Source organism: Cladophialophora bantiana, assembly GCF_000835475.1.
Source record: "Cladophialophora bantiana CBS 173.52 unplaced genomic scaffold supercont1.19, whole genome shotgun sequence".
Taxonomy (NCBI): domain Eukaryota; kingdom Fungi; phylum Ascomycota; class Eurotiomycetes; order Chaetothyriales; family Herpotrichiellaceae; genus Cladophialophora; species Cladophialophora bantiana.
In genome coordinates, this window is record NW_015971593.1 from 554,373 (window position 1) to 580,235 (window position 25,863).

The window sequence follows — 25,863 nt, forward strand, 5'->3', positions numbered from 1 at the left end:
TTCCTACAGCGAGTATATCTCAGGAGGCTGCTAGGGGAGGCCACCGCTTCACCAAGTCTCTGGTGAATGCCACCTGACGGGAAGGAGTGACTCGGGTGTGGCAGAGTCCTGGAGTCGTGGCCATGAACATAGACACATATTTAGTAGGTAAGTTCGTACCTTTTCCCTCATGTCTCTTCTCCACCAGCTCCAACAGCCCTTATTGTCGGTATAATTCTCGAAATTCTCAATTAAGTATCATGATGTCTTTCATCTTCGTCACAAGCAGCTCCCATTTCTCGTGATGACCTCAAAGCCTGATTCAGCAGCTGCCTCCGCTGCCGACTTGGAGAAGTCGTTGTCGAAGTCTACGCAGCCTGTCCCTTTCAACTGTAGTCGGCTGGGGCCATGCATTCTACCTTTTTCCCAGCCCCTGCAACAGCACAACACTCGATGCTCCCCTGACTGCGTCTGCTGATCGCTACCAACCAAGCTTCACCTCTTCATCTTGGCCCATCACCTCAAACTCAGCTTCCTCGTACTCTGGATTGACATACAACATGTCGAACCAGTCTAACATGTGCCTCCAGCACCTCATCATCGCATTCTCCTGATACAGGTGCTCTCCACTCGCGTAGCAATTGCATCCGACCTCCTCACGACCAGCGATCGGTGTCTCAATGGGTGACGGTGAGACGAAGTAAGCTCGACATCGTTTGCTTATGAAGGTGACAAAGTCGCCGGGAGCGCCGTTGGCGATGATATCTGCTATCTTGTGTTGAGGTGTGACCAGAGAGATGCCGTTGATGCGACTGGACCACGAGTCCCCTGTAAGCAACTGTCAGGATGTCCCAGATATCAGACAATACCGCACCTACAATGCTCAGCAAGGTATTCCAGCGCCGCTGACCCAGTGTACTCCAGCCCAATAACATCCACTTTTGCTTCCTTTGCGACCAAGCTTGGAATCACCTTCTCAAACATGTAAGACACGTGTTCCACGTAGTCCCGGTTGCCAGGAATTCTATTCTTAACAGCGTCCACTCGTGGGGCGTCGTGCACAGCACTCGGCCTCGGCAAACAGTTCCATTCGTGCACCGACACTGCGCGTCCGCCACCGCGATACCAGAGCAACTGACATGGATTGGCGACGATAAGTCCGGACGTAGACGCAGACGTGGCGATGGGAGGTCGAGGCGCGCTGGTTGAGGTTGACGCAGTCCCAGGGGCCGGAACGAACAAGAGAGCTTTTGCGAACTCGACCAGCGAACCACGATTGATTCCAGCCTCGCCGATCATACGCCAGCTCAAAATCCCCGGTTCTATGTTCCTCTCGCCAAACAAGACGGTCACTCGGGCTTTGGTGTCGATGTCCTTGGACACGAGGATGGGGACGTGGTTCTCCGCCTCGCTTGCGCCGAGTGGCAGTCGAACAGTTTCGCAGCCGAGATCAGAGAGCCGGTCTTTGATGATTTGATGAATCGCAGCTAGAACGAACGATGAGAGGCGAAAGGTTAGATCTCCTGCCGGCTGTCTCCCACGGATCTGGGCGATTACGACAGACTGGAGAGAAGAATGGACTCACTGTTATTGGCCCCTATCAGTCACCTGAAGTTAGATTCACATCCAACAATATTCTCAGGATCTGCTCTCATGGCGGTTGCTTGCAACCGGTCGCCCAAATAGTCGATACAACTCTTCCTTCTCCGGACCCTGAGCAAGGAGATTTAGTCACTCACATTTGTGAACCTCATTCCACCGGTCATTCCTGTTGATCTTGTACTGATACTTGCGGTCCGGGCTCCGAATCGAGCGGACTACATCTTCACTATTAATGAAGAAGCCTAACTTGGCGAGGTCCGGCTCGAAGACGGGGTCGGCGGGGAGAGTATGGGGGAGACGGCGAAACATCGTGGCCCGACCGCCTCTCCTCCTTTTTTGTTGGCAACGCAGCCAGCGAGAACAATGCGGCTACAAGGGAAATAGCAGTCCCAGACAGGAAACAACTCAATGTGTGATGGAAGCTGTGAGTAGTGAGGATGAGAAAGAAGACAAGGCTGAGGTTGAGTAGAAAATTTGTCTGAACAAGGCGCTGAAGTGAAGATCCGCCTCCGACACTGTAGGGAAGCCTCTGTCACTATCTGAACGATTGAAGAGCGCGGCAAGGATAATGAATAGATTAACCTCCAGAACCCCACAAGCCCGCGAAGTGCTGGTATGAGTGTTAGGAATGTTTGAGGTTGAGAAGAGAAGAAGGCAGATGCGAGAGATGAGGTCAAGTAGTGATGTTGTTTGATGTTACAAAACTATTCCGACTCGGACTATTTCTGGCAATCAACCTCGCCAATCCTTGAATGGCGTGAACAATGAGCACCGTGACACACCATGTTGATCCCAAACTCCCCATGGGTGCATTCGGTTTCCAAATGGAAAGCAAGCAACGCATTTCCCACCCCTTATGTTCACCATGTCACCAGATCCACCGCCCATAATATCCGATTTTCAACATCAACATCTCCCATGATAGCATAGCACATGATCCTAGTTGTTCTTATTCGTACAATGTCCAATAGCCCTCTGCTATAGGTGACGACGCCTCTGCTCGAGTAGACCAACCGAGATCAAACCTCATCGAGTCTGGACTTTGCGACGGGATTAAGCTCACGATCCAGCTCTCGCAACACCAAGGCTACCGCTTCTCTGCGAATGGAAGCTTCCACCTGCAATGGGTGCAAATCCTTTGGCCAAATCAAACCCGTCATCACCCTCATCGTCGTTAACATCATGATTCGAAGCCACACTGGCGGTATTCGAGGAATGGTGTGTATTAAATCGGCTGGCCCCCATCTGACCATTGACCGCACTCACCGTATTCGCGCTGCCTTGAAAACTGCGTGCGAACTTTCCATTTTCATCAGCTGCCACACCTTTCAACCCGAGTGCGTTTGCCGGGCTGTCTTCTCTTTTCATGGCCGAGCTTGAGCTGTTAGGAGCTTGACTACTTCTGGCAGGTTTGCTCGGACTCCCCATACTCGCATCAATAGGGGGTGGACTTGAACTCATCACATTTCTGTCCATGCCATTCGCTCGAGGATCCTCATCCTTGACCGGTGACATGTCAGGCAGCGGCTGGCCCGGTGTTGCGCCCATAATACCCTTCCAGAAGAGGCCTTGAGGGCCCGCAGGCGACGACTCTGGCATAAACTTGCTAGGAGCGACCAAGGTACTGGGAGGCGCTAGTCTGGGGTTCTGTCGCAGTGGCGCAGGTGTAATTATGCTATGCTGTGACGGGTGAAACGGGGTATCCAGGTACGAGGACGACAGCGTGGGATTTGACGGTGAGTGATGAGGAGGCGGAGCAGAAGATGGAAGCGTGTACATCGGCACACTGTTCCCGAGATGCGGTGTCGGGGCGGCATTACCACGTCGCAAAGGGGAATCTTCGAGGTCCATATCCGGAAGGGTGCCCTGGGTGTCCGTTCTTCGCCTTTGAGGCGTGATAGCCTCCGCAGGTTGCGAGACAGGAGGTGCCAGGCTGGGGCTCGGCGGATACTGTTGTTGCCTGGGGTTAAAAGGAGGGAATTGGAAATTCAACCTAGCGGAAGGAGGCCCTGCCCGATCGGACATGTCTCGTGCAGAGAACTGGCTAACCATACTAGTATCATAACCCAGGTTCTGGCCGTTAGGCCCTCTGAAGTTGGGATTAACTTCCTTGCCAGAAGCAGGCGAAGACGGAGCTGAGCCTCCGCGACGGGCTTGTTTCTTCCAGTACTCCTGACGAAATTCTGGGGCTATCTGCCATTTCATCCCCTTTCCAGGCTCGTCAGTTCGCCGAGGAACTTTCTGAAACGCTTTGTTCAGCGACAGATTGTGTCGGATGGAATTCTGGTCCGGTCAGTACGGCACGCCGGGGATTGTGGAAGTGGAGTCCATACCTGCCAGCCACTGTTGGAATGGCGATAAAAGGCGTACTTGTCAGCTATGAATGAGTAGATGTTACTCAGGGTCAGCTTCTCTTCCTCGCTTGAGAAGATAGCCTGGGCAATCATTGTTGCGTAGCTGAAGGGTGGTTTAAGGTCCTTGGCACTGTCCCGACTGTAGTCGATCTCTTGGGTGCTTTCCATCATCATCCCCCGACCATACATGGGCGACATGGGCATTTTACTGTCGAAGACGCCCCGCTGGGATTTGCCGTCGGCAGTCTGCGCCGGCGGTGTAGCTTCGCGTTTGAAGTCGGGAGGCGCCGGGGCCAGAGAAGGGAAATTTTGAGTCGGTCCGGATGGGACTTCGTATTTGGAAGGCTCAGGCTGGGGTTGAGCAGGACTGACTTCCTCGCCTGCAGCCAACGCTTTGGCACGTTCGATAAAGTAATGATCGATCTCGACCTTGTCGCCGGGCGTGACAAACATCATTTGCGTCCCCGCAATCTCCAAGATATCGCCTGACTTGATCTGCCTCCTCAGCCCTTTCTTGATCAGAACGTTATTGACCCGAACTCCGTTTCGACCATTGACTCGGACGTGCCAGCCGCCTTCATCCACCGGGTAATCTGCATCGTAGTAGATCGAGGCATGGTGCCGTGAAACAATCTTGCTTGGACCCAGGTCAATATGGACCGGTAGGACCTCCTTCAGATCCGCGATAGGGCTTGAAGCGCCATTCAGATTAGGGCGATCGTCTGGCGGTCTCCCAAAGTTGACCGCTTGTTCGCGCACGAAGTAGGTCCAGTCTCGACCGGCGATTTTCGCATATGCCGACACCTTCTGCGGACTGTTACTCTGGACTTTATCGTTGGAGTACTCGGTTCTGGCGACAATGGGGTCTTTGGAGACTTGGAGATAGGAAACAACCGAGTCGATGAGATCGCTTTGGGAAACTTCTTCCGTCTCGTCGCTTGAGTCCACGGGAGGTGTGGGTTCAGGTTCGGCGTCGGGAGTGACGGACTTCTTCCTGGCGGGCGCAGTACGAGCGCCGTTGACCTGTTTTTGGTGAGGATGTCAGCTTTTGCGTCGCGGCTTGAATGGAAGGATTCGGGAAGAAGGGACAACCTTGCGCTTCTTTGCCGACGGACGTGACGGGGAAGAGTCTGGAAGGTCCAGCTCTGAAGACTCTAGGAGATCGGCGGGTTTGCGGCGTGCTTTCCTCTTGGACGGGGGCATGTTGTGTGCGTGGGCCGGACAGGGCGCTGACTGTTTGAGAAGGATGAAGAGGAGCAGTTGTTAGGAGTTGTAAGGTGTTTGAGAGCAGGTGCGCTGGGTGGGCTTTGCGACGTCAATCAATGTTTTGGATCTGAGGCAGGGATTTCCGCGGTAGCGACTGGGACGAATGTGAGGCATGGAATGGAATCCCAGCCTGACAGGGCGGCGACAGATTAGCGGGTGGTATGGACAGACGGATGGTAGATGCGAGAGGTCGTGGTGTGGGTGAGGAGGGTAGTTGCGAATAAGTGGCTTGATACGAGGTAGAGAACAAGCGCAGTTTGGTAGTTGTAGGTTGTTAGTGTTTCGAGAAGGCGCAGTTTGGCAGGGCGAAAAGAGGGATGAGAAAATGGCTGGCGAGCGGCTCGAGGCAAAAGGGCAAAAGAGCGCACGGTGGGCAGAGCGTGACAGGCCAGGCCCAGTGAATCGCGTAATTTGTCCCGTATCAAAACGCGTTTGACTCGTGCGTGGGGTCCTTGGGGTGAAGCACTGTCACTTGAGCAGTGCCTCCTCCCTCGCTACCCTCGCTACCCAGCTAAGAATCGATCGCTGATTCCCTCTGCTTAACCAGAGAGGCCTTAACTGAGAGGGTTCACAGAGCAGGACGAGATACCGAGTACCACATCACCCATCAGCACCTAGCACCCAGTTACGGCAGCCAAGAATCGCACATGGCTCCCACGCTTCGGTGCCTTTAGTCATCGCTGGTTCCGGATGGGTAAACAATCAAATGCAGGGTTTGTGAGCCCACGGGCGCCCCGTACAACATTTGGTCTTCGGCTGTCTGGAGGTGAGTCAACAGGATCGGTATACCCATCCTTCTGCCTTTTCTTCCGTTTCACTCAACACTCTCTCGGCATTATTTGGGCGCCGCTTCGATGAAAGAACCGGGGATGAGCCTTGGGGTGCAAGGGAACAGATTCGCTTAACGCGCCCAGCCGATTGGGCACCGCAGGGCATCCGCGTAAACACAATGACGTCCTCGCCCGCCACGATCTTGATCTTACCCGCTGTTGCCGCCGTAATACAGTAATACCGCCAATACCACCAACGCCGCGCCTCGTACCGCCTTGCCAGGTAACTGGGAGGTACTGGTTGCGCTAGTATCTCGCATATCAGGTACATTTAGAGTACAGTACTTGTAGCGATTGGCACCACATCCATGGACCGACTCTGCCTCAGTCTTCATATTTGTCTCCATCCTTCTTTCCGTACCATAGACTGTGCATGACTCAGCTGCTCATTCTATTCCACTCTGCATTCTTGAGACACCTCCCTTTCCCGCATCTCTCCCTGCATTAGGGCCGGCCCCCTGAAACTGCCCTCTCCCCTGTCATCCTTCCCCACCACGACTGCGGCGCGAGAGAGCGCATAACAAAACACAAATGAAATAGTCCATCCAACTAAGATATGTTTCGGAGCCCCTATCCGTCCTCTTTTGCATAGAGTCTCCACCAACACCTTGCAGCTCAAAAAAGGTCACAAGAAACCGCTTTTGGGAACCCCCCGTCAAAATAAACCGATAAAACTTGCTTTTCACCTCTCAACAGTGTCCCGTCGCCTGAGTCATGAACGTCGTAATATGGTGAATCAATGCGGATTATGTCGTATCATTTTGACCAACGCCAACTGGGAATCATGACTCGACCAATTCCACTCCGTCAATGCCATAACCAAAGTCAATGATAACCACCCTCGCATCTTGGCTAGTGCAGACAATCTTGCGGTAGTTGCTTTTCGCAGCCAGTATCCAACTGGATGACCACCCTTCAAAATTGATCTGGAGCCCCCTATCCTCGGCGGACTCTCCCTTTTCCGCGTCCCACACCTTGATCGAATGGTCGTAGCTGCCGCTGATGATGCGTGAATTCGCCGAATCGAGATGAAGTGATCGCACCAGGTCTTTGTGCCCTTTCAGCTCGCGGATCCGTTGCCCGGTGACCGTGTCGTACTCATAGATGACCCGGTCATTGCCGCCCGCGAAGATTGTTCGACCATTCTCCGAGAACTCAACGCAAGCGAGACCACGATCTTTGGATTGGAACTCCTTGATGCAAACCCCGTCCTCCAGACGCCACAATTTGGACATGCCGTCGCCGCTAGCACTGGCCAAGAAATTCCCTCGAACTTGGACTGCATTGACTGGGCCACGATGGCCCAGGAGCGTCTTGACAAGTTTGCCGGTGGGACGCTCCCAGATCTTGATCGTAGTGTCCTTGGAGCAGGTCACGATCCGCTCCTTATCGATGCAGACATCGAGAACCCCAGCATGATGGCCAATCAACCGGAATAGCGGCTTATAGTCCTCCTTGATCGACCACACCAGGCAGGAGAAATCCGAAGATCCTGTCACGAGAATCTCATCGTCGTACTGCAGGCATAGAACGGACGCCTGGTGATACAGGGGAATCTCCGGGGAAGGTGGCGCCGGTGATGAAACATAGGCCTTGAAGAACGGAATAACGCCTTCTGGTTCGACCAGGGGGATCTGGACCGACTGTCTTTCGCGGGGATTGTTTGGAGGCCCCAGCTTGCGAATGCATTGGTAGGTATGAGCATCCCACACACGAATTGTGTTATCGCGCGAGCCCGTGATGATCTTCTGTTCGTCGAATTGGGCGCAATAGACGCTGTCTTTGTGGCCGTTCAAATATATTGCAGCAGCTTCTCCGTTGCGCCAGCGCTTGTCGATCAGAGTCCGTACCTCGAAGAGTTTCCGATAATCTTGCCCAGGTTTGTTTTTACCGAGTCCAGCAAGATGCACACCGGCAGCTGGCGACTCGTTCTTGGGCCCATACTCTTGCAAAAAGATTCTCCTCCAGACAGCCTGCGATTGGCAGAGCTCGTGCCATTTGTGGGACACGAGGGAAGCCTGAATGAGCGACTCCACGTCAAGGAAAGACAGGATCGACTCCACCAACTCTGTTGCAAGAACTGATGCCGGGTCTCGACAGATGACATGTACATTTGCCGGCGAAGAACCACGCCGAACACGCGTGTCTAGCACGATCCCGATTCCACTCTCCGCATCCGGCTCAGGCTTGTCAATCTCCGATTCTGGCGGCTCGTAGGGCGGGAGAGGTGGCGTTCTCGTGGCATGGAACAGTTCATTCTGAGCCGCAGCTGAGGCACGGGCTTCTGCTCCACCATACACTAGGTCCGACAGGACGGGGTGTCCTCGGAATCGTGTAGAGATTGGATTATCCATGTCTGCCTGCACCTCAGGAGGAGTATGGAACTGAAGCAGTGGCAGAGATGGTCTCCTCCGGGCACTAGGATTTCGCATTAACCATCCGCGAGACTTTGGTCTGGTGGACATGGCCTCAGTCAAATCCATCATCTCTCCACCTGGCTTCAATGGCAATATTTGTGGCCGCTCATTCTCTCCCGACTCCTCCTTTTGTTTAGAGCTCCTCCCTCTGACAGTGAGCGACATCCGTCTGGTGAGAGAACGAATCTCAGAGATGCTATGCTTTACAGACCGTGTGAAAGTCGAGTATCGTCGTGGGCGGGAAGGCCCAAGCATCTGAGGCTCGCCAGAGAACTTGGAGAAGGGGTCAACGAACTCGGGGCTATTGTTTCCTTCTCCAGTTTGTTCCTGATTCCGATTGAAAGAACCCCAGTCCAAAACATCGTGAGCAGCCGTGGCCATCATGAGGGACATGCGCGTCGCCGGTCTTCGGAGAGATTCCTCGACTCCTGTCGAACCCTCGTAGGCAGTCTTGGGCCGGGGCAGAATAAAGAGAGATGTCCTGCGTTGAGGAGCTATCGAAGAGGAAGCCCCATGGTGGGACATGGTAGCGGTGAGACCGGAAGGAGGTAAGCGATAAATTTGTCGGACGCGCCTGCCAGAAGACTCGGCCAGCTCCGTATGTTGCCTGAGACCAAAAAGAATACTCTCGTAGTACTACAAGTCGATCAGAGAGCGAGCGATCTAAAATTCTCTGGCACTAAGACCCGTGGCGAAAAGAGCGAATATGAGAGGAATGGATGTTGAGACTCAATGCTGACAGAGAATGCATCAAGCTGCCGTGACAAATGAGACGAACAACAGTAGCAGCAAGAGATGTAAGTAGTGAAGAAAGAACGTGGGTGCAATAGATTCAAGGAGTGAAAATGCACAAAAACAAAGTACAGGTCACGGATGGTGATTTTTGCTGGTGGTCCATGACAATGGTGTCTGGGGGGAGGAAGTTGATGGGTTTGGAGTGTTTTTGTTTGACGGGTGGATAATTTTGATGGCTCGGGGGCGGTCCAGGACTGTGGAGTGGCTCCCGCGCACTCAGACCAACAAGGGGAGGTAAATCTGGGATGCTGCCACCCCTGCAACAATAACAGTCCGGCCTGTCAAAGCCTGGGATCGAGGTCTAGTAGGCCCGTCGCCCTGCCGAACGGTTGCATGCAGGGCACCGTCAACCGCTATTGGGCTGTCTCGTTGCCCCCAGAGACCTGCTAGCGGCACCAGTGGGCACCCGTGAGCCCCAGCAGGGCCCCAAACGGAACGCCGTTTGACTGCCTAGGCCATCTGGCGCAGGCTTGCCCTCAGCCTCCAACCCCAGCACCCTCCGATCCCACACCGGCGTTTCAACCCTGGAGCTGACGAGATTTCTTGCACCTCCATCACACGCATGGGTCTCAGCAACTTGTTCTCCCCGTGGTTCGTCTCGCCAAACGACTCCGCTCAGCGCTGCCGAGGATCCCTCTGCAACAATCCCTGGATGCCATGCTGGTGCACGGCGAGTCGGCGATCCAGCCTTTTCTTTTATCTGTGGAGAGAGTTCTTGCCAACCAACCTCATGCTTACAGTCTATATGTGAAGGACGGAGAAAATAAGAGTTGGCCATCCTCATCTCGCAAGAAAACCCCATTATCTACAGGAGAGATCTCTCTTGTCTTGAATCCCCTTTCGCCAAATAGTTCATTCGGAGCAAAGGAGCTCTTCTCTCAGTTTCGTTGTCCCTTGAGATAAAACGTCACCCGCGGTACGGCCACAAAAGCAACCATGGCCGCCATCCCTTTGCCGTATATCATTTTCTTCTTCTGGATCGAACCTATTGCAACACTCGCCGGAGCATACTATGCCTGGCTGCTACCAGCAACCTATCTCGAACTCACTGACGCCGCCTCCGCGCCTGGCATTCTCGGCCTGCCCACGGCAACCAATGTCGCACTGCGACAACTCGGCAATTTGTACGTCGCATTTGCCATCAACGAAGCCTTCGTCCTGCGCGCAACAACCGACTTGAGAGTCTGGCGCGTGCTATTGCTAGGTCTTCTTATCGCAGATTTCGGGCACTTGTACAGCTGTTTTCCCCTCGGAATCAAATCTTACTACGACGTCGCTAATTGGAACGCCATGGCCTATGGGAATTACCTTTTTGTCTACTGCGGGGCAGCAACGAGGATTTGCTTTTTGTTGGGGGTCGGCATGGGAGGTCCCAAGCGAGCGAAGAGCAAGGCCAAGAAGTCTGTCAGGCTGGCTCTCGAGGAGACTCCTCCCATCACCCCTACGCAGATGAACAGGACTCCTGCTCAGAGTACGAGGAGGAGGAAGAACAAGTCTTAGACGCCTAGGCAAGAGCGGAATGTCGGTTGCCTGAATACTTTCTCGTAACACCGCACCTTTGGCCTTTCAGAGTTATCGATTCTGATGATGGACTCCATCCATTTTCAGTGCGAGGGATTACTGGCGTTCGTTATTTTTACCGTCACCAACCACCTGCGGGCGATAGAATGAACTGAGCGACCAGAAATATGATGCTCGGGGCACAGTACGAGATGGAAATTCCAAAAAAAAAAACCCACGCACCAATGGGCGAACTCTTCTCTAAAGGCAATCAGCTCCCTTGTGTGCCTGTTTGGTGCAGCAGCATTTCTCACGTATTTGAAGCTCGCTTCGTCTAATGATCTCTGTCTTTCGAGATTGCCAATCCACGGGCCGTTGGACAAAATCGCAGCCGAACAGTCGAGACTTTAGAGAACACGCGCCTCGAGCAACAGCGCTGAACACCACCAGGTCCATTGGGGGTTTTGAGGGAGGCCTAAAAACAAACAGCGAGGCTAGAGACGAGCACAGACGACACGCGAGTCGATAACGCGGTGGGAGCCTTTTACACCGGAAATAAGAATCGATACACAGCGACATCGCTTCTTTAAGTCATTCCTCCCCGGGGCATTGTTTGTCGTTGAGAGTGGATGGGAGCGGAGGAAGACCGCGTCGTCCGACCCGTCTTTGCACAGGAGGACTCGAGGAGGCGTGGGCTCGGAGATTTGTCAATACGGTGAATAGATGGATGGGAGAACAGTGCGAGGTCAGGAGCGAGGGAGTGAGGGAGGGTCCGTTGGTATCCAGGACCGTAGGGAGACCTAGTGAGAAAAAGGGGAAGGGGAAAGGCAACAGAATAGGGAAATGAACAGGAAAGCGAAAGCGAAAGCGAAAAGGGAAATCTTTTGATCCCCGTTCATAGGTTATATATCCGTCCATCCATACAAGCAGTCCTCACCGAGTACTAAATGGAGTGTTATACTACTTGTACATAGCGTACTCCTCCGTAATAGTAAAGTGGACTCAAGTTAATACGCATTGGTGTTTTTTGCCAAGAATCATAATTCTAAATAGAGGGAGTACTATCAATACCTATATCGACATAAGCTATATCTGTCTACATAGCTAAGAACAATTCCAGTCCATCTCAATCCAAACCGCCACAGAGTTATGTACCGAGTATTCCCACCTATCTCAACAATGGTGCTTAATTTGATGCCTAGATTCACCGCCGCAATCGACCACAAGAGGGGGAGAGAGGGAGAGGGGGAAAAGCAGGTCTTCCCGTGTCGCTTAGACGTACTTGTACAATGGCCCTCCCTCTGCCGGTCAGCCAGTAGTAAGTCCTAATGTGGGTGACCAGTTGGGAGTGCTTTTTCTCTCTTATTTAGGTACAGGGGATCAACTGGTGACTGGTAGCTAAAAAATATATAGCGGAGTAGAATTGTCCACGTGTTGCAAAGGGTTACCTACATGCTGTTTTCCAAACTCCCACAACGACCATGGCTGAGTAATTACTTGCCTTGCCCTCTCCTCCAAAATCAGAGTATCCGCGGACGAAAAATCACCGCTCCTCCACCTGAGTCCTTCCTTGCCAAAGTGCCTGCTTCTGGGTTTGCTTGTCCACACGGAAGGAGAAAGGTACATTGCTTGCCAGCGTGCTGTGGCCACCGCCAGCCAGGACCAATTTTGTACAACAACGACAAGACTATCTCGTCCCCATCCCCTCTGTCATGGTCAAGCAGCAACCGCAACCACCGCCAAATGCTTTCCTCCTGTTTTCTCCACCGGCACATCCCATACCCCCTGCGGCGTGCCTCCGACTTCCGGGTCCTCCCTCCGGCCGTGACATCGACACCTTCTCACGCTCTCGTATAGATCTGTCAGCTCATCGTCCTTCTCGCCGCCGATGATCTCTCTGACATCGACGTCGGCAGGTAATTGAGGCGGCGTGACCGGCTGCGCGTTGTCCTCTTCCTCGTCGGATGACGAGGAGCTAGAACGAACCATCCGTGGCGGTTTGGCCGATGCTGACTCAAAGCGCGTGAGAGAGAGGTCATTCATTTCATCATCGAGTTCGTCGTCCGCGAGCTCGAGCGCGGCATCTTCTTCGTCCGAATATGCATCATGCACGGGCCTCTGTTTTAGAGGCGGTTTTTCCGTCTCTGCGTCTACGGCTGTGCAGTCATAGAGGTACGAATTTGGGTCGTCGTAGTCGTCCGAGGACGTGTCGTCTTCGTCCTGCTCTTCGTCAAGGTACGTATGCTCGATCGCGACGGGCGGCGGAGAGCGTTTCCGCGTGGGCGAAGAAGTGCCGTTGTAGCGGTTGTTGGAGCCAACACCTGCTGTGCTGGATGGTCGGGCGTTGTTGTCGTGGAAACTGACTCTGCGACCCCGGGTTGGTTCAGGCTCCGACGGGGTTGGCTTCGCTGCTGTGCAGTCGTAGTGAGGATCCGGCTCTGGTGTTGCAGGCTGTGGCGCCGTGCGGTCATAGTGTTCATATCCATGGTCGCTCGGCGGCTTGCCTTCCTGAAACACAGATTTGGCACTCTGATTCTCTATCTCGACGATCCGGACCATGAGATTATCGAGGGTAAAGGCATGGCCAAGGACAAATCGCAGATTCCGGTCAGGACGGTTCGCGGCGAGTTTTAGCTTACACTGGGCAGTATGAGCAAGGGTGTAGGTGGTGCTCGTCGTAAGCTGCCGCCGTGACATTGTCGTCGACATCGAAGGAAAGTCTGGGCGAGCCGAGGGATGTTGGAGTAACGAAGAGGCTCCTGTCCAACCAGTCGAGGGATAATGAGGGATGCAGCCAGGTCTCAAGCGAGGCTGTCGGAAGCCAGACGAAAAAGACTTGCAATTCAGCCGAAGCCTTCTCTGGCTCAGTAATCGATGCGACGGATTAGTTTCGGGTTCCGATGGCTGGATGGCGGTTGCCTAAGTCCAGGGTAGCATATGCCTCCAATGTCAGAGGCAGTGCGTGTGGAAGGTGGAAGTTCAAGTGGTAATCTCGTCCGGGCTGTAGGCTTAGGTGCAAAGTCTCGCAGAAAATCGAAGTCTGCCTGATAAGAGACACTGGCGATGTTGGTCGTCTGTTGGGATGGTGCGCACGATCGGGCGGTGGCAGAAACGGCGAGACGGATTCGGTGGAGCGGGCTGAGCGGGCTGAGCGGGGTCCTTGTTGGTCCCTGCTGACAAACACGGTGACGGTGGTGACGGCGTGGAAGCCGCTGACGAATTGGTGGTGAAGCCGGAGGCATACGTCCTTGGCACACCAGGGCGCCTTTCCTAATCCGGCAATCCTGCAGACGACCGAACCCCCGTCAAGAGAACATCTCGACATCTCGACCTGTCGGTGGCATCCTCCATGTCAAAAAGATCACAAATCAACTAGTCATCCACACTCTTGTTCATCCGTCGGATGGAGTTGAGAAACGTTGATTGCATATCTAAATGTCATCTGCTCTATGCTCCGGCCGTCATAGGGACCTACCTACGCCCCTTGTCTTGACGGGTATGCCCGCTCCTATCTGCTCTTACATAGACCAAAATTTGCTTTTTTCCAGCCGCTGCACGGCTCAGGACCCGAGACGATACCCATACATCCCGTGGCTGCATGTTATACAGATTGTCACAAGGAAATGAATCCTACCGTATCACTAGTCTGCCCCTTGTTCGTCAACCTCTGATGTCTTCGCATATATAAGTTTGCAAATTGCCGTTGTAGGCAATGGCAGGATGAAACTGCCCCAGGGGGGAGGTGCACGTCCTGGTTGGCTGATTGTCCGAACGGAGGCATTCTTACACCTTGAGGTGCTGCGAGGCCTTCGTAAGACGAAGCTCCATCTCTAGACAACTATGGCCTTCCTGGATGCTCGGGCCTTTGGGTTGAGCGACTTTTTCTTTTGTTTAGGCTTGACCTCCCCGCCTTCGATATATCTCAACAGCTCGTCAATGCTTCTGGTGTCGAAGGTGGGATCACCTGTTCCGGTGCGTACACTCGGCTGAGTTGCTCCGGCCCTGGAGCTTGCATTCAAGGCAGCCGTGCTGGCATTTTGCGGCTGGAGCCTTGTGCCCATACCCATTCTGGGAAGATGGCGGATCCCTGCCAGACGCCGATTCTGCAGCAATTTGGCCTGCTTGGCAATTGACACGGCATTCTGCGTCAATTGTTCCAGCCAGCTCTCCGCTTCTTTGGTGTTTCGATCGTTTGCTCCGAGTTCTGTCAGGAAGATACTGTACGCGTCTCGCATCTTGTTGACGGCCCCATGCGGGTCTCCGTCCAAAGCCAAGGCCTGCGCCAACTGGAACAGGATGGTAGCCGCGTTGATAGACTGACGTCCGAAGAGACCCTCACAGACTGTGAAGCAAGCTTCAAACCACTTGCGAGACTCTGAATACTCTTTGATAGACTGGAGCATAACCGCAGCGTTGTTCATTGTCGTAATTGAGTCAGGATGATTGGGTCCAAATATGATCCTCCAAATATCCAATGCATGTCGGACATATTTCAATGCTTGCCTCGTATTCCCCGTATGATGTTCGAAAAGGGAAAGATTGAGGTATGCCAGGATCGTGTCGTGTGAGTCCACCCCCAAGGTCCGTTCCGTGACAATTACAGCTTTGCGCGCGAGCTCCACGGCTGCGTCCTTCTCATCTGTCTGATAGTAGATCGTCGACAGTGAATTGTACATCTTAGCCACCTCAGGGTGAAGGATTCCGTAGATCTGTTCATGCAGAGAAAGAGACTCGAGGACAAGTTCCTGTCCAAGTTGCTTCTGGCCCTGGGCGAGAGAGAGCTTGCCAGCCTCCAAAGCTTCTTCGGCCAGAGCACTCCTTGGAGCGGCGTCTTTGACAATGGGGGCGATATTGAGGATGTCCTCAGCACTGAAGGTTGTGCAGGGCTTGGCAGCACCATTACCTGATTGTGCTTGCTCACCACCCTTCCTTTTCTTCCTTTTGTTTCCCTCGTCCGGCTGACCGCCGCTATTGGAGTGCGAGTCGCTGGCACTTCGAGCAGGTGATGCATCAACGAGCATTTGCACCCCTTTACTGAAACTGTAATCTCGCGCCACCAGTTGGAGGCCAAGCCTTAACGAGATTTCTCGAAGCATTGGCAATGGGCGAATTGACGTCGGCCAATCCTCCTGCAGCGCGTACCTATATCGGATCTTGACCTGTTTCTCGATGGCCGCCTTTAGCTTCGTGGGGTTGACTTCCTCAAACGAGAAATCTCCGCCGGGATACAGAGCCCGCAGGTCTTCGTCAATCTCGGCACGCGGGTTGGCATTGATGTCAACGCCCAGGAAGCAATTCAACAAATGCGCTATACAGGTACCGGCGAAGATGACAGGCAGATGGCGTAGGTAGCGATTTGCAATGTGCTTGAATGCTCGAGCCACCATTTCCTGCAATACCACCGTCGAAAATGCTTGGAGCCGCTCGCCCTTGTCTTTGGCAGCCTTTGCAAGTCGTCCCAAGTACCTGATGTTGATTCCACGCTTGTGGATGAGTTGGCAGAGAGAATAACCATCCATCGGAAAGCCAACATCGCCATCATGGAGTTCGTTGATCAGATCCGGAATGACTTTGGTTCGCAAAAACTCGCACACCGCACGCACTTCCTTTTCGTCTGCCTCGTATTCTTGCTTTTCTTCCTCAGTCTGGGGTATCTGACCACTGCACGCGTCGGGATTCAGTGCCAGGGTGAAGTCCGAAATGTCAACCCGTTCCTGCTCCAACGCCGGAGCAACCTTGGCAGGTTCGTCTTGATCCTCACCGGACTTGTTCTCTTTGCTCTCTCCTTCAGGGGCGAGGTCTTTGATTTTCTCTTCTTCGCTATTTTTGAGGTCCCCGGAATGGCCATTGGTCTGCTTTGAGCGGCGCTTGTCAACCTCTGCCCTCACAAACTCCTGCATTTTCATGTGCCAGTACATTTCCACCAGCTCTACTCGTAGGACCGACATCCGATGTGGGTACTTCTCTTCCCCGGTGTCAGCTTCGACCTCCTCGGACCAAGCCACGTCCAGTGGAGTGATACGGTAGAGATCGAGCACATATTTTCGACCATCAGTGCCCAGTAGTCCTTTGGTCTCAACACTTCCCTCCAGATCGTGTCGGCGGCCTTCCTTATCCCAAACAGCATGCTTCTTGACGTGTAGTGCTTTCGAGAGCTTCTGAAAGACCGGAACAAAAGCTTCATTCTCGGTTACAATGTCCCGTCCCTCGACACCGCCGTAGTCGATTTGATGTTCCCCGGGTTCTCGTTGCTTGAAAATCCCTGGAACGATGCTTTGGCCTACAATGCGCTTGCCAAGATAATCCACTATGACCGTGCCTGGAGTGAATAACCCATCGATGTCCAGCTGATTCACGGCTTTGACACCTGCAACGTCTTTCCCAACAGCCACTCTGGCAGCCTCATCACCACCCTCGCTGGCGAATGTCTGCACGCCGTCAGCGCCGAAGGAGTAAAATATGTTGTTATAGATGAAGATTTGCGCGTCTCTGCCTTCGGTTGGATTCAGCGGTGCCACTTCACCCCTGGCAACAAGCACGGCACCTCTTGCTGCAGCATCGTTGTAGTCGGCAAACAGTTTAGAAGTCAACCGCTCGCGGAAAACTCGGTCTTGCAAGGTCTCTCTGGGTAGTTCACGGGTGGTCTGAAACTCTTCATTCCAATCCCGAAGATTCTCCGCACCATCCGCACCTCCGATCAAGTAGGCCTCCTGGGCTCTGGTGGGATCTGGCTGATGTTGGCTTCCCTGTGCATAGTAAGACGGGACGATCCAGGGATTTGCGGGAATCGCGTTCTGAAACGGGAACGTGGTGAGGAGGTCTTTGCTGCCGTTGATCTTCTGCAGTTCAACGAAGGTTTCATTGAAAGATGGCGACAGAGCAGATATCAAGGACAGCAGAGAATGAGCACTGTGGTTCTTGGGGGCGGGCCTCGGGAAGGGATCAAATTTGTTGCTGGAGGACTTGTTGACATAGAAGCCCGAGACGGTACCAGTGATCTGGTGTTGCTCGCCTTCGTTGGTGGTCAGCTGTAGATAGAGCAAGTGGCCTCGCTGACGAAGGTGGTATGGAGGAGGATTCCATTGAGAGACTGAGAGCGACTTGATTGTCCTTGGCAAGGTGTCCTGGTGGGATGGTAAGATGGTGTCAAGGGACACCCGTCCGTCGACCTCATAACCCGCCAAAGGATTGTCTTCCGTCTTGCTGGCGGGAGCATGGACAGAGCCGAACTTGTCATCATGCAGGGACAAACCGGCGCAGATGCCATGAAGCTGATCGGATCGGTCTCCGGTGGCGCCAATGAGTTCCCGTATGCGGACGACGTGCAACCTAGCCTCTTTCTCAGTGTACGGATCTTCGACCAAAACAATCTCGTCGTCTGGCTTGAGGTCCTTTACCTCTGACAGCTCGACAAAATCATTGATCCTCTGACCATTGTGCTCGAGATGGAAACAGGTGTACTGGAAGGTATCGGGGGTCTCGACAATGGACTGACGGACATCCTGCACCTGCTCTTGGCTCGTCACCATTATCGTCTGCTTGTAGGGCTTGTGCGGCAGCTTGACGGTGACCTGGAACAGTGCACCCGCATTTGCATCATCGTGATGAGCATGGTCGTGGCTGTGGTCGTGGTCGTGATGGTGGGTGTGGGTGTGGGTGTGGGTGTGGGTGTGGATTTGATCGTGCGCGTCGTCATTGACACCGTTTACCCCGTTCGTGAGGGTGGAAGCTGTCTCAGCTTTGGTCGGGACCTCTGTTACATCTGTATTTGCGTTAGAGGGTCAAATGGTGATGGTGGGCGAGCTACAGCAGACCTGGTGTTGTCCTCACGTCACCATTGGAATTGTCCATTAGGAAGAATGTCAGAGCAGAATGCAATACCACCGTGCTGTACAGTCAAGACCAATGCGAAGGAGTGGAAAGCCAGAGGGCAACCTGACGAAGAAAGAACGAAGGAATATGTTACAAGAAAGGCGATGCTGGGGCGAAAAATTAATGTACAGCAAAGAAACTGTGACAGATGCTGGGAGTCGGTTTGAGGAGAAGGACAATAAATTTTTGAAATGAGTATCGACAGCACCATGCATTACCGCAGTAATCGCCGCGAAGCCGGTGTTCCAATTGGATGGCGAGCAGCATCCGGAGACCTGGAAGCTGCCCCGAGGGACTTTGCTCGGGTTACGCCGGGTGTTGCGTGGTTGGTGGTAGCTCAAGCGGCGTCGCTTTTGTTCCCGTTAAGACCCCTGCCTACTGTAGGTAGGAGTCTTGGGAGTCTCAGTTAATAAAAAGGCCGCATGCCCAGGGGGGTACCAGGGGCACTAAGCCCATTAGGCCCAACGAAGCTTCCTAGCGTGTCCCGAAGGAACCTCCCTGAAGCCCGGCACGAGGCGAATTTAGCAGTCACGCGACTTGAGAGCATCTTTCACTGGCACGTTCAATATCCCTTTTGGTTGACACAAGACGACTTTGGGAGTTTGCATCTGACCTGGCTAGTCCTGGTTACGGAATGAAACACATACTACAAGTACAACATGGTTAACGCGCAAACGGGCAGCTCGAGAATTACTTCCCGCCTACGAACCCCCATAGCACACTTTTGAAGATCATACTTGGAGGTAAAGGCTAATCAAAGACTTGCCCATCCCGCCGAGCACGTGCGAGCATTCAATCCTCTCTGGGGATCGGCCTAGTGAGCCTCAGCCACAGCCGCTTCAAAGCTCCCCCTTTAACTTCTTGCCCGCCACAGGCATTGTAAATAATATTAATGTCTTGTTCTCCGTAGTCATCCATTTCAGAGCTCTTACTAGTCCTTCCTTGCGAATTCATTTCTTCCACTCATTTACCGAGCTTGCTGTTGCACTTCGCTTTGTCTTTCTCTCTCGCGATCAATCTCGCGTCATCTGGGATACACCAAACTCCGTGCTAGGAACCCTGCTGGATCAGGCGCATAGCTTCCATCATGAGAACGGTGCAAAGGGCGGTCGCCAGGCCTCAATTAGTCTCGTCGCTCGTCCGAGGCCGCCCATTGGCACCTAGGCGGTCACACCCTCGTCCTTTTTCCCAGCAATTTGGACCCGCAAGCAACATACCAGGGGTCGATCAGGACGAGGAAGAACCGTCAAAGCCCTCGAAGTCGGAACCAGAGCCCAAAAGCCGCCTGGGACCGACCTTTTCCAGAGCGTTTGAGGCGGCAATGACAACATTTGCATCAATCGCCGTTCTTGGCTTGGCTGGTTACTCGTACCACGTTTACTACAAATCTCTGGTGCTGCGCAAGATAGAAAAGGCCTTTGAACCGGGCGACCCTATGTTGGAGCTTGCATCACCAGCAGAGCCCCACGCCGCTCCTCGAGAACAACCAGTCGATGACACTGAGCACTGGATTGCCCGCCCCGAGCAGGCCAAGATCAACACCATTATTAACGGGGAATCAAAAGGCAGATATTATCTCCTTATTGGCGAAAAGGGTACCGGAAAGTCTTCCATGCTACTAGAAGCAATGAAGGAGAAGAATGGGGAGGGAGTGTCAATGTTCGAAGCTCACGCCGACCTTGAAATCTTCCGCATTCGACTCGGAAAGGCGCTGAACTATGAGTACCACGAAGATTATATCGGGTCGTTATTTTCAATACGCGGGCCACGGGACACCACCGCTCTGCTTGACATTGAACGGGCGTTCAATAAGCTCGAAAAAGTCGCTTTGGCGCACAGAAACCGAATGGGCAAACCGGGTCGGAAAGGCCCTCTGATTCTCATCGTCAACAGCGCCCATCTGATCCGCGACAATGAAGACGGGAACGACCTGATCGAACTGATGCAGCAACGTGCTGAACAGTGGGCCGCGGCAAACCTTATCACCATGGTCTTCAATTCCGACGACTTCTGGGTCTATGAACGCCTCCGACGCTACGCTACGAGAATGGAGGTGATTCCAATCCTGGATCTCCCAAAGACTCGCGCGATTGCTGCGTTGGAGAGATACCGCGCTAGATACTTCCCGGAACAGAAACGTGATCCCGAGATCCTCAAGCAGGTGTACGACCTGGTGGGCGGTCGCCTTAACTTCCTCAACAGGGTCGCCAAAAGCTCCGACATGCTGAAAATGTGTCGACAAATCAACGAAGCAGAGAAGACATGGTTCCTGAACAAGTGCGGTATCCTCGGCGAGGAAATGGACGACGACGTGATGGACCAGCAGAAGTATGCCAGTGCAGCTATGGTGCTGGCAAAGGCACTTGTGGACAGAGAAAAAGACATGGAGTCCAGTTACGACGACGAGCATGGGCATATTTTGCCACAAATCCCTCTCTACGTTGCTCGCCAAATTATGACCCGAGCGGATTTTATCCAAAGCTACGACCACGAGAATATCTTCACCATTGACAGCAGGGCCATGGTCCGAGCCGACAGCGTGCCCATGATGAACGCATTCAAGGAAATCTGTGCGGAGCCAGGGTTCAACGACTATCTGGAAGCCACGCTCGACCGGATCTCGGCCATTGAAAGTATCAACAGAACCAAGGAACTCACATTCAAAGATTTATGGATTGAACAGAAAGGAGAGCAGAGGGGCAAATACTCGTTTGTAACGAAAGATGCTCGGGGCCGAGAGACTGGGACTATTGAAATGAGAGTGCATCCAGACAAGCCGCCCGAGGAAGATGACGACTGAGAAGGACAGAATTGATAAATTACTTACCGATAGCTTACCTTGTTGTTCTCCTGGCTTGCCCAACTTGCCTTCCTATCCTGGTACCACAGCTTGAAGGACAAACCATGTGAGCGCCTCAATGGGCATGAAATAGATGAACTGCAGGACCAAGGACTGGCTAAGAATGATGGGCTATTTGAGCGATGGATACCTAGGCATCCAATATTATTGCCAAGGTTGTCGGGCTAGGTCCGTTACTCCCGGCTTGCCTTCTTCTCCTGGTTCCCATCACCAGCGGTTTGGGTTCCAGACAATACACACACTGCCGAACCATGTCGCGAGGCCAATCGTCACCGTCGAGTTCCGAGTCAGAGCTCATCCAGGTGCAACCAAGGGCGGAGTAGTCTATCCCACAACCTGGGCAGTTATTCCTGTTGTTGGAATATAGGGCGATCCATCTTTTCAAGTTTCCAGCGGACGGGGGTTGGCCGCGGTCGAGAGGGAAACGCGGCTGTTGGACTTCCAAAGTCAGCAAGTTGTGGCGGGCAGTAATGGGGAGCATTTCATTCCGCTTGGATCTGCAGCCAAAGCACAGCCACTCAGAAGACGGTTGGTCGCGGACGTCCTCGCTTTCTCTCCAGCCACATTCACATCGCCTCGGAGCCTGGGATTCTGTGCGGCCTCGGTGGAAACGCTCACTGCAGGGACAGCAGTAATGGACTTCATCAGATATCCTCGACCGGTTCGACTTCAGGCGGGCTAAGAAGACGCAGGAGATGCAAATGAACTTCCCACAGGCAGAGGTACCGCCTGTGTTCGGAGAACCCTGACCATAGCACAGTTTAACAAGCAACCTATCAGAAGTCATCATATGACATTGATCGCAAGTGATGACCCGCAGCCCCGCGAAATAAGGATCTTTGGTGTCTTGTCTGCGCGGGTTGTAAGGATATGGCTTCAACAACTCGGCGGTGGTCTTGCAGGTCATCCGGAGTCGGGCGTAGTCGTACTTGTTGAGAACACCGGCTCTGCGCAAACCATGTTCAAAGGGTGCGATATGACTGAGGACGCTGACGAAATCTGGTTTTTGGTCCCGAAGGAGCTGGGAAGTCACCGGAACTGTTGGGTCTGGTTAGGGAGGGCTCAATCTGGGTATGGCGATGGTGCTTACCAGGGGATTCCTCATCTGCCATGTTTGTGTCTGCGCTATTCGAACTGGTAGGGAAAGATGGAGGAAGCAGAAGATGACGGCGTTCTTGGAAACAATATTTAAAGTACAATGGTGTTGTGCCTGGCCTTTGACGCAATCTCAGTTTTGGTGGACCACAGTCCTTTGGCATTCCAAGGTCTCTTGGTAGGCCATTGTCGATTGTAACGCCAGGTCGCTTTGTTTCCGAGACCGAACACGGCTGCTCCTATTCGAGGACAAGTGTATTGTTTGCTTACCTTTGGGGCACCTGGACAAGTCGAGCCCGACTGCTGATCGAAATCTCGAGCTCTTGTGTGAGACGGTATAGTTGATAACCGGGTTTTATTTTGTTCTTTGAGTAGCCTGATTGCTTTGGAGTTGAACAAAGTCGCTGGTGCATGTGTGTTGGTGACCTGGTGCACTCGAACCAATCACGTCACGATCGCGAAAGAGGTTGTTTTGTTGTCACAAAGTCACCACCACCACTACATTCTTCTTCCTCCTCCCTCCTCCACCAGCCACTGACTTTTCCTACAATTCGGCTCACCAACCCCCCTTCCCCCCTTCCCCCTCTCGACAACAAGTCTGTTCTTAATCTTGTACTGTCGCTGTGGCCGTGACGACAATATCTTGATGCTCGACGACTTCCTCGAACTCGCTACCACCCTTGTGCATCCAGAGCACGAGCCGAACCTCTCTGCTCGCGCCGGGCCCAGCACATCCACCACAATCATGGCTCCTCCACGAAGCCGCCATACCAAATCCTCGAGCGTCGCTTCCAGCAGCAGCGCAGCCGATGTCGCAAACGGTATCGCAGCAACTCCAGGCTCGAAAGCCGCCCCTTCTGACACCATCAAGGTGACGCGCCCACGCCGTCCTTCGCGCTCAACCTTGTCGCCTGCCGGTTCTCCAGTCGTGGTCATCCCAAGGCCGCCGTCGCGGATGGAACTTCCGAGCACCACAAAGTCCACGGTCGCGGAGGCTAAAGGATTTGAACCCCTGAAGTTGGCAGCCACTGTAGTGTTGAGCACGCTCTTGGAGGCAGGGTTGCAGACTGGGGCGTCAATGGTCGGCGTGGGTGACCTTGGAGGAGTTTCGAGGCGGCCGGATATGTGGACTGAGGTGCTGGGATTGCTAGGGTGGAAATTGACCAAGTTGGGCATATTCTGGGTTGGCGATTATGATGGTATGTCATTGCAGTTGCGGCCTCGTCTCTCAAAGCTCGGGGAGAACTAACCGTGTCAATCTATAGCATACGACGTTGCCTCCCTTTCCCTGCTTCTCGACACCCCGCCTGCCCTCCTGCTGGGCCTCTTTTACCAGATATCTCCCATCACACTGACGTCGACGACTCTCTCCTCGATGATCGCCAACTCTCTGCCATATTATTTCCTCCGTCCCTTGTCGCCCTCTCACCACCCCGACAGCGCGCCGAAATCCAGTCTCCGAAACCGTCCCATTCTGACCGACCCATACACCACCATTGCGACATCTCTCCTCGCAGCAGCCATCTTCGCTGTCCTCCTTGAAGCCAGTTTCGCAACTTTCCTGCCAACCTGGCTCATTGTATACTTCACGGGTCTGAGGACGCTAGAACCCGCACACCTGGGTCCCGCCGGTCTCCCTACCCTCCTGCTCACCCTGATCCCAGCGGGCTGGGCCTGCATGGAATTCCTCTTTGCTCCGTCAACAGCGGTCGCGGGGGTTCCTGCCTCTGCAACCACGGTTGCGATCAAGGGCCCAGCGTTTGATCCCGCCACAGCAACTTTCTGGGGACATGTTTACCACAACGCGTGGGGATGGTACTCGGCACGCCAGAAAGAACTGATCGGTCGCACGGCGTTGTTGACCGGGTTGATGTTTGCGGAGACCGTGCTAACGCTTTGGGGCACTGTAGAGGGAGTAGAAGCCGAAGGGGCCCTGGGCTATGCTGGCGTGTGGGCTTTGGGATGTGTGGTTACAGGGGCGGTCTTGGACTGGGTCGGAGGGCCAAGTGATTGATTTCTACCAGTTGGCTTGTTCCTTCCCCGGCTAGTGGGTGTGGGTGCCCCTTGAGGCGTTAATGACTTGTATGGTATTAATTCGGTACATGGATGGGGACATGGGATTTGAGCGGAATACTCTACGTAGGGGAAATGTAAATACCTAGGTAGGCACTGGAAATGTCCTTCTTTTCTCTCTTTGTTTATTCGTGTCTTCTTTTCATCCGTTTGAACTTGGTTCCCACTCCCATGTGGTAGCTAGACCTATCCTTTTCCCATTTTCCTTTACGACGAGGCAGAAACAGAGGCTTTAGAGGTTCATTCCGGCTCAGGTCTTTTGATTGTTTCCTTCATACTTTCTTACGTTCTGTCTCCCATTCTTTTCTTTGTTACTCCCTTTCTCGCCCTCCTTCCTTCTTTCGATCTTTCTTTTTCTCTCATATTTAATACCCAATCAATCATTTCGAAACCCGGTCTTTGAGACCTGGGGGTTTATTGGAGCGCAAAGCTTGGAAGACGCTACGCCACGCCATACCCTTCGAGCCTTGTGTATCCAGGACACCTTAACGTACTCTATACTTGCTCTCCGTAAAAATGCGTACATACGCACGTTGCCGGACATAACCAAGCATGGCGATAATGGAGATGGTACGGGAATGGATTCGGGCATGCATCGGAGTCCGGTGTGGAGAGGGATATGGCGATGAAAGCATCACCGACACGGGTACGCAGACGGCGTACATATGCGTGTGGATGTGAGTGGATAAGAGGCACGGACACGGACTCGGGCATAGGGCATGGGACATGGTATGCTTGACTCATTGAGAGTGAGTGAGTGTACGATGTCTGAGACTTCAGCGCACAGACGGAGTGTTCGCATTCATGCGCGTGTACTTGCACCCACGGACCAAGGACTCGTATACACTTCAATGAATATTTACAGACGTGCCCTTGCTCTCTCACACCTTGACATGGCCCTGCAGTATTACGGCCCTCATCTTGATGGAAATGGAAATGGATGGATCTATCCACTCAATTAATCACTTAACCAATCTATGAATCGATAGATGAATCGATCGGGCAGGCAGGTCGACAGGCAGATTCAGTCTCTTGATTGATTGTATGGAATCATATTACCCTAGGAACCTGATACAAAGGTGCATACAGACAACGCAAATAAGAGTAAGTCCCACTAGTTCTAGGATGGGCGAGCGTATCCTATCACTGACAATAATGAATTGGTTTGGTCTTTCAATCCCCTGTTATTCTTCTCCTTCTGCCCCTCCGTTTGCTCAGGC

At 53.3% G+C, this 25,863-nt stretch overlaps 9 protein-coding genes across 9 annotated transcripts; 3 read left to right on the plus strand and 6 right to left on the minus strand.

Moving 5' to 3' along the window:
- Positions 1 to 460: 460 nt before the first annotated feature.
- Z519_10765 (uncharacterized protein) lies at positions 461 to 1,890 on the minus strand (the record flags this gene model as incomplete). The annotated part of the gene is made up of 4 exons (XM_016768481.1): positions 461 to 807; positions 858 to 1,180; positions 1,220 to 1,466; positions 1,719 to 1,890. The coding sequence occupies 4 exons, from the start codon at positions 1,888 to 1,890 to the stop codon at positions 461 to 463; spliced, it is 1,089 nt and encodes a 362-aa protein (XP_016615388.1).
- Positions 1,891 to 2,640: 750 nt separating this feature from the next.
- Z519_10766 (uncharacterized protein) lies at positions 2,641 to 5,138 on the minus strand (the record flags this gene model as incomplete). Its single annotated transcript, XM_016768482.1, has 3 exons — positions 2,641 to 3,864; positions 3,915 to 4,958; positions 5,025 to 5,138. 3 exons carry the CDS (start codon positions 5,136 to 5,138, stop codon positions 2,641 to 2,643), a joined length of 2,382 nt encoding a protein of 793 aa, XP_016615389.1.
- Positions 5,139 to 6,813: 1,675 nt separating this feature from the next.
- Positions 6,814 to 8,973, minus strand: Z519_10767 (uncharacterized protein; the record flags this gene model as incomplete). The annotated part of the gene is made up of 1 exon (XM_016768483.1): positions 6,814 to 8,973. One exon carries the CDS (start codon positions 8,971 to 8,973, stop codon positions 6,814 to 6,816), a length of 2,160 nt encoding a protein of 719 aa, XP_016615390.1.
- A 1,206-nt stretch (positions 8,974 to 10,179) lies between these two features.
- Positions 10,180 to 10,743, plus strand: Z519_10768 (uncharacterized protein; the record flags this gene model as incomplete). Its single annotated transcript, XM_016768484.1, has 1 exon — positions 10,180 to 10,743. One exon carries the CDS (start codon positions 10,180 to 10,182, stop codon positions 10,741 to 10,743), a length of 564 nt encoding a protein of 187 aa, XP_016615391.1.
- A 1,716-nt stretch (positions 10,744 to 12,459) lies between these two features.
- On the minus strand, positions 12,460 to 13,440 carry Z519_10769 (uncharacterized protein; the record flags this gene model as incomplete). Its single annotated transcript, XM_016768485.1, has 1 exon — positions 12,460 to 13,440. The coding sequence occupies one exon, from the start codon at positions 13,438 to 13,440 to the stop codon at positions 12,460 to 12,462; it is 981 nt and encodes a 326-aa protein (XP_016615392.1).
- Positions 13,441 to 14,573: 1,133 nt separating this feature from the next.
- Z519_10770 (uncharacterized protein) lies at positions 14,574 to 18,594 on the minus strand (the record flags this gene model as incomplete). The annotated part of the gene is made up of 2 exons (XM_016768486.1): positions 14,574 to 18,505; positions 18,558 to 18,594. 2 exons carry the CDS (start codon positions 18,592 to 18,594, stop codon positions 14,574 to 14,576), a joined length of 3,969 nt encoding a protein of 1,322 aa, XP_016615393.1.
- Positions 18,595 to 19,702: 1,108 nt separating this feature from the next.
- On the plus strand, positions 19,703 to 21,415 carry Z519_10771 (uncharacterized protein; the record flags this gene model as incomplete). The annotated part of the gene is made up of 1 exon (XM_016768487.1): positions 19,703 to 21,415. The coding sequence occupies one exon, from the start codon at positions 19,703 to 19,705 to the stop codon at positions 21,413 to 21,415; it is 1,713 nt and encodes a 570-aa protein (XP_016615394.1).
- A 704-nt stretch (positions 21,416 to 22,119) lies between these two features.
- Positions 22,120 to 22,587, minus strand: Z519_10772 (uncharacterized protein; the record flags this gene model as incomplete). The annotated part of the gene is made up of 3 exons (XM_016768488.1): positions 22,120 to 22,220; positions 22,271 to 22,513; positions 22,566 to 22,587. The coding sequence occupies 3 exons, from the start codon at positions 22,585 to 22,587 to the stop codon at positions 22,120 to 22,122; spliced, it is 366 nt and encodes a 121-aa protein (XP_016615395.1).
- A 728-nt stretch (positions 22,588 to 23,315) lies between these two features.
- Positions 23,316 to 24,584, plus strand: Z519_10773 (uncharacterized protein; the record flags this gene model as incomplete). Its single annotated transcript, XM_016768489.1, has 2 exons — positions 23,316 to 23,769; positions 23,836 to 24,584. 2 exons carry the CDS (start codon positions 23,316 to 23,318, stop codon positions 24,582 to 24,584), a joined length of 1,203 nt encoding a protein of 400 aa, XP_016615396.1.
- Positions 24,585 to 25,863: the final 1,279 nt, after the last annotated feature.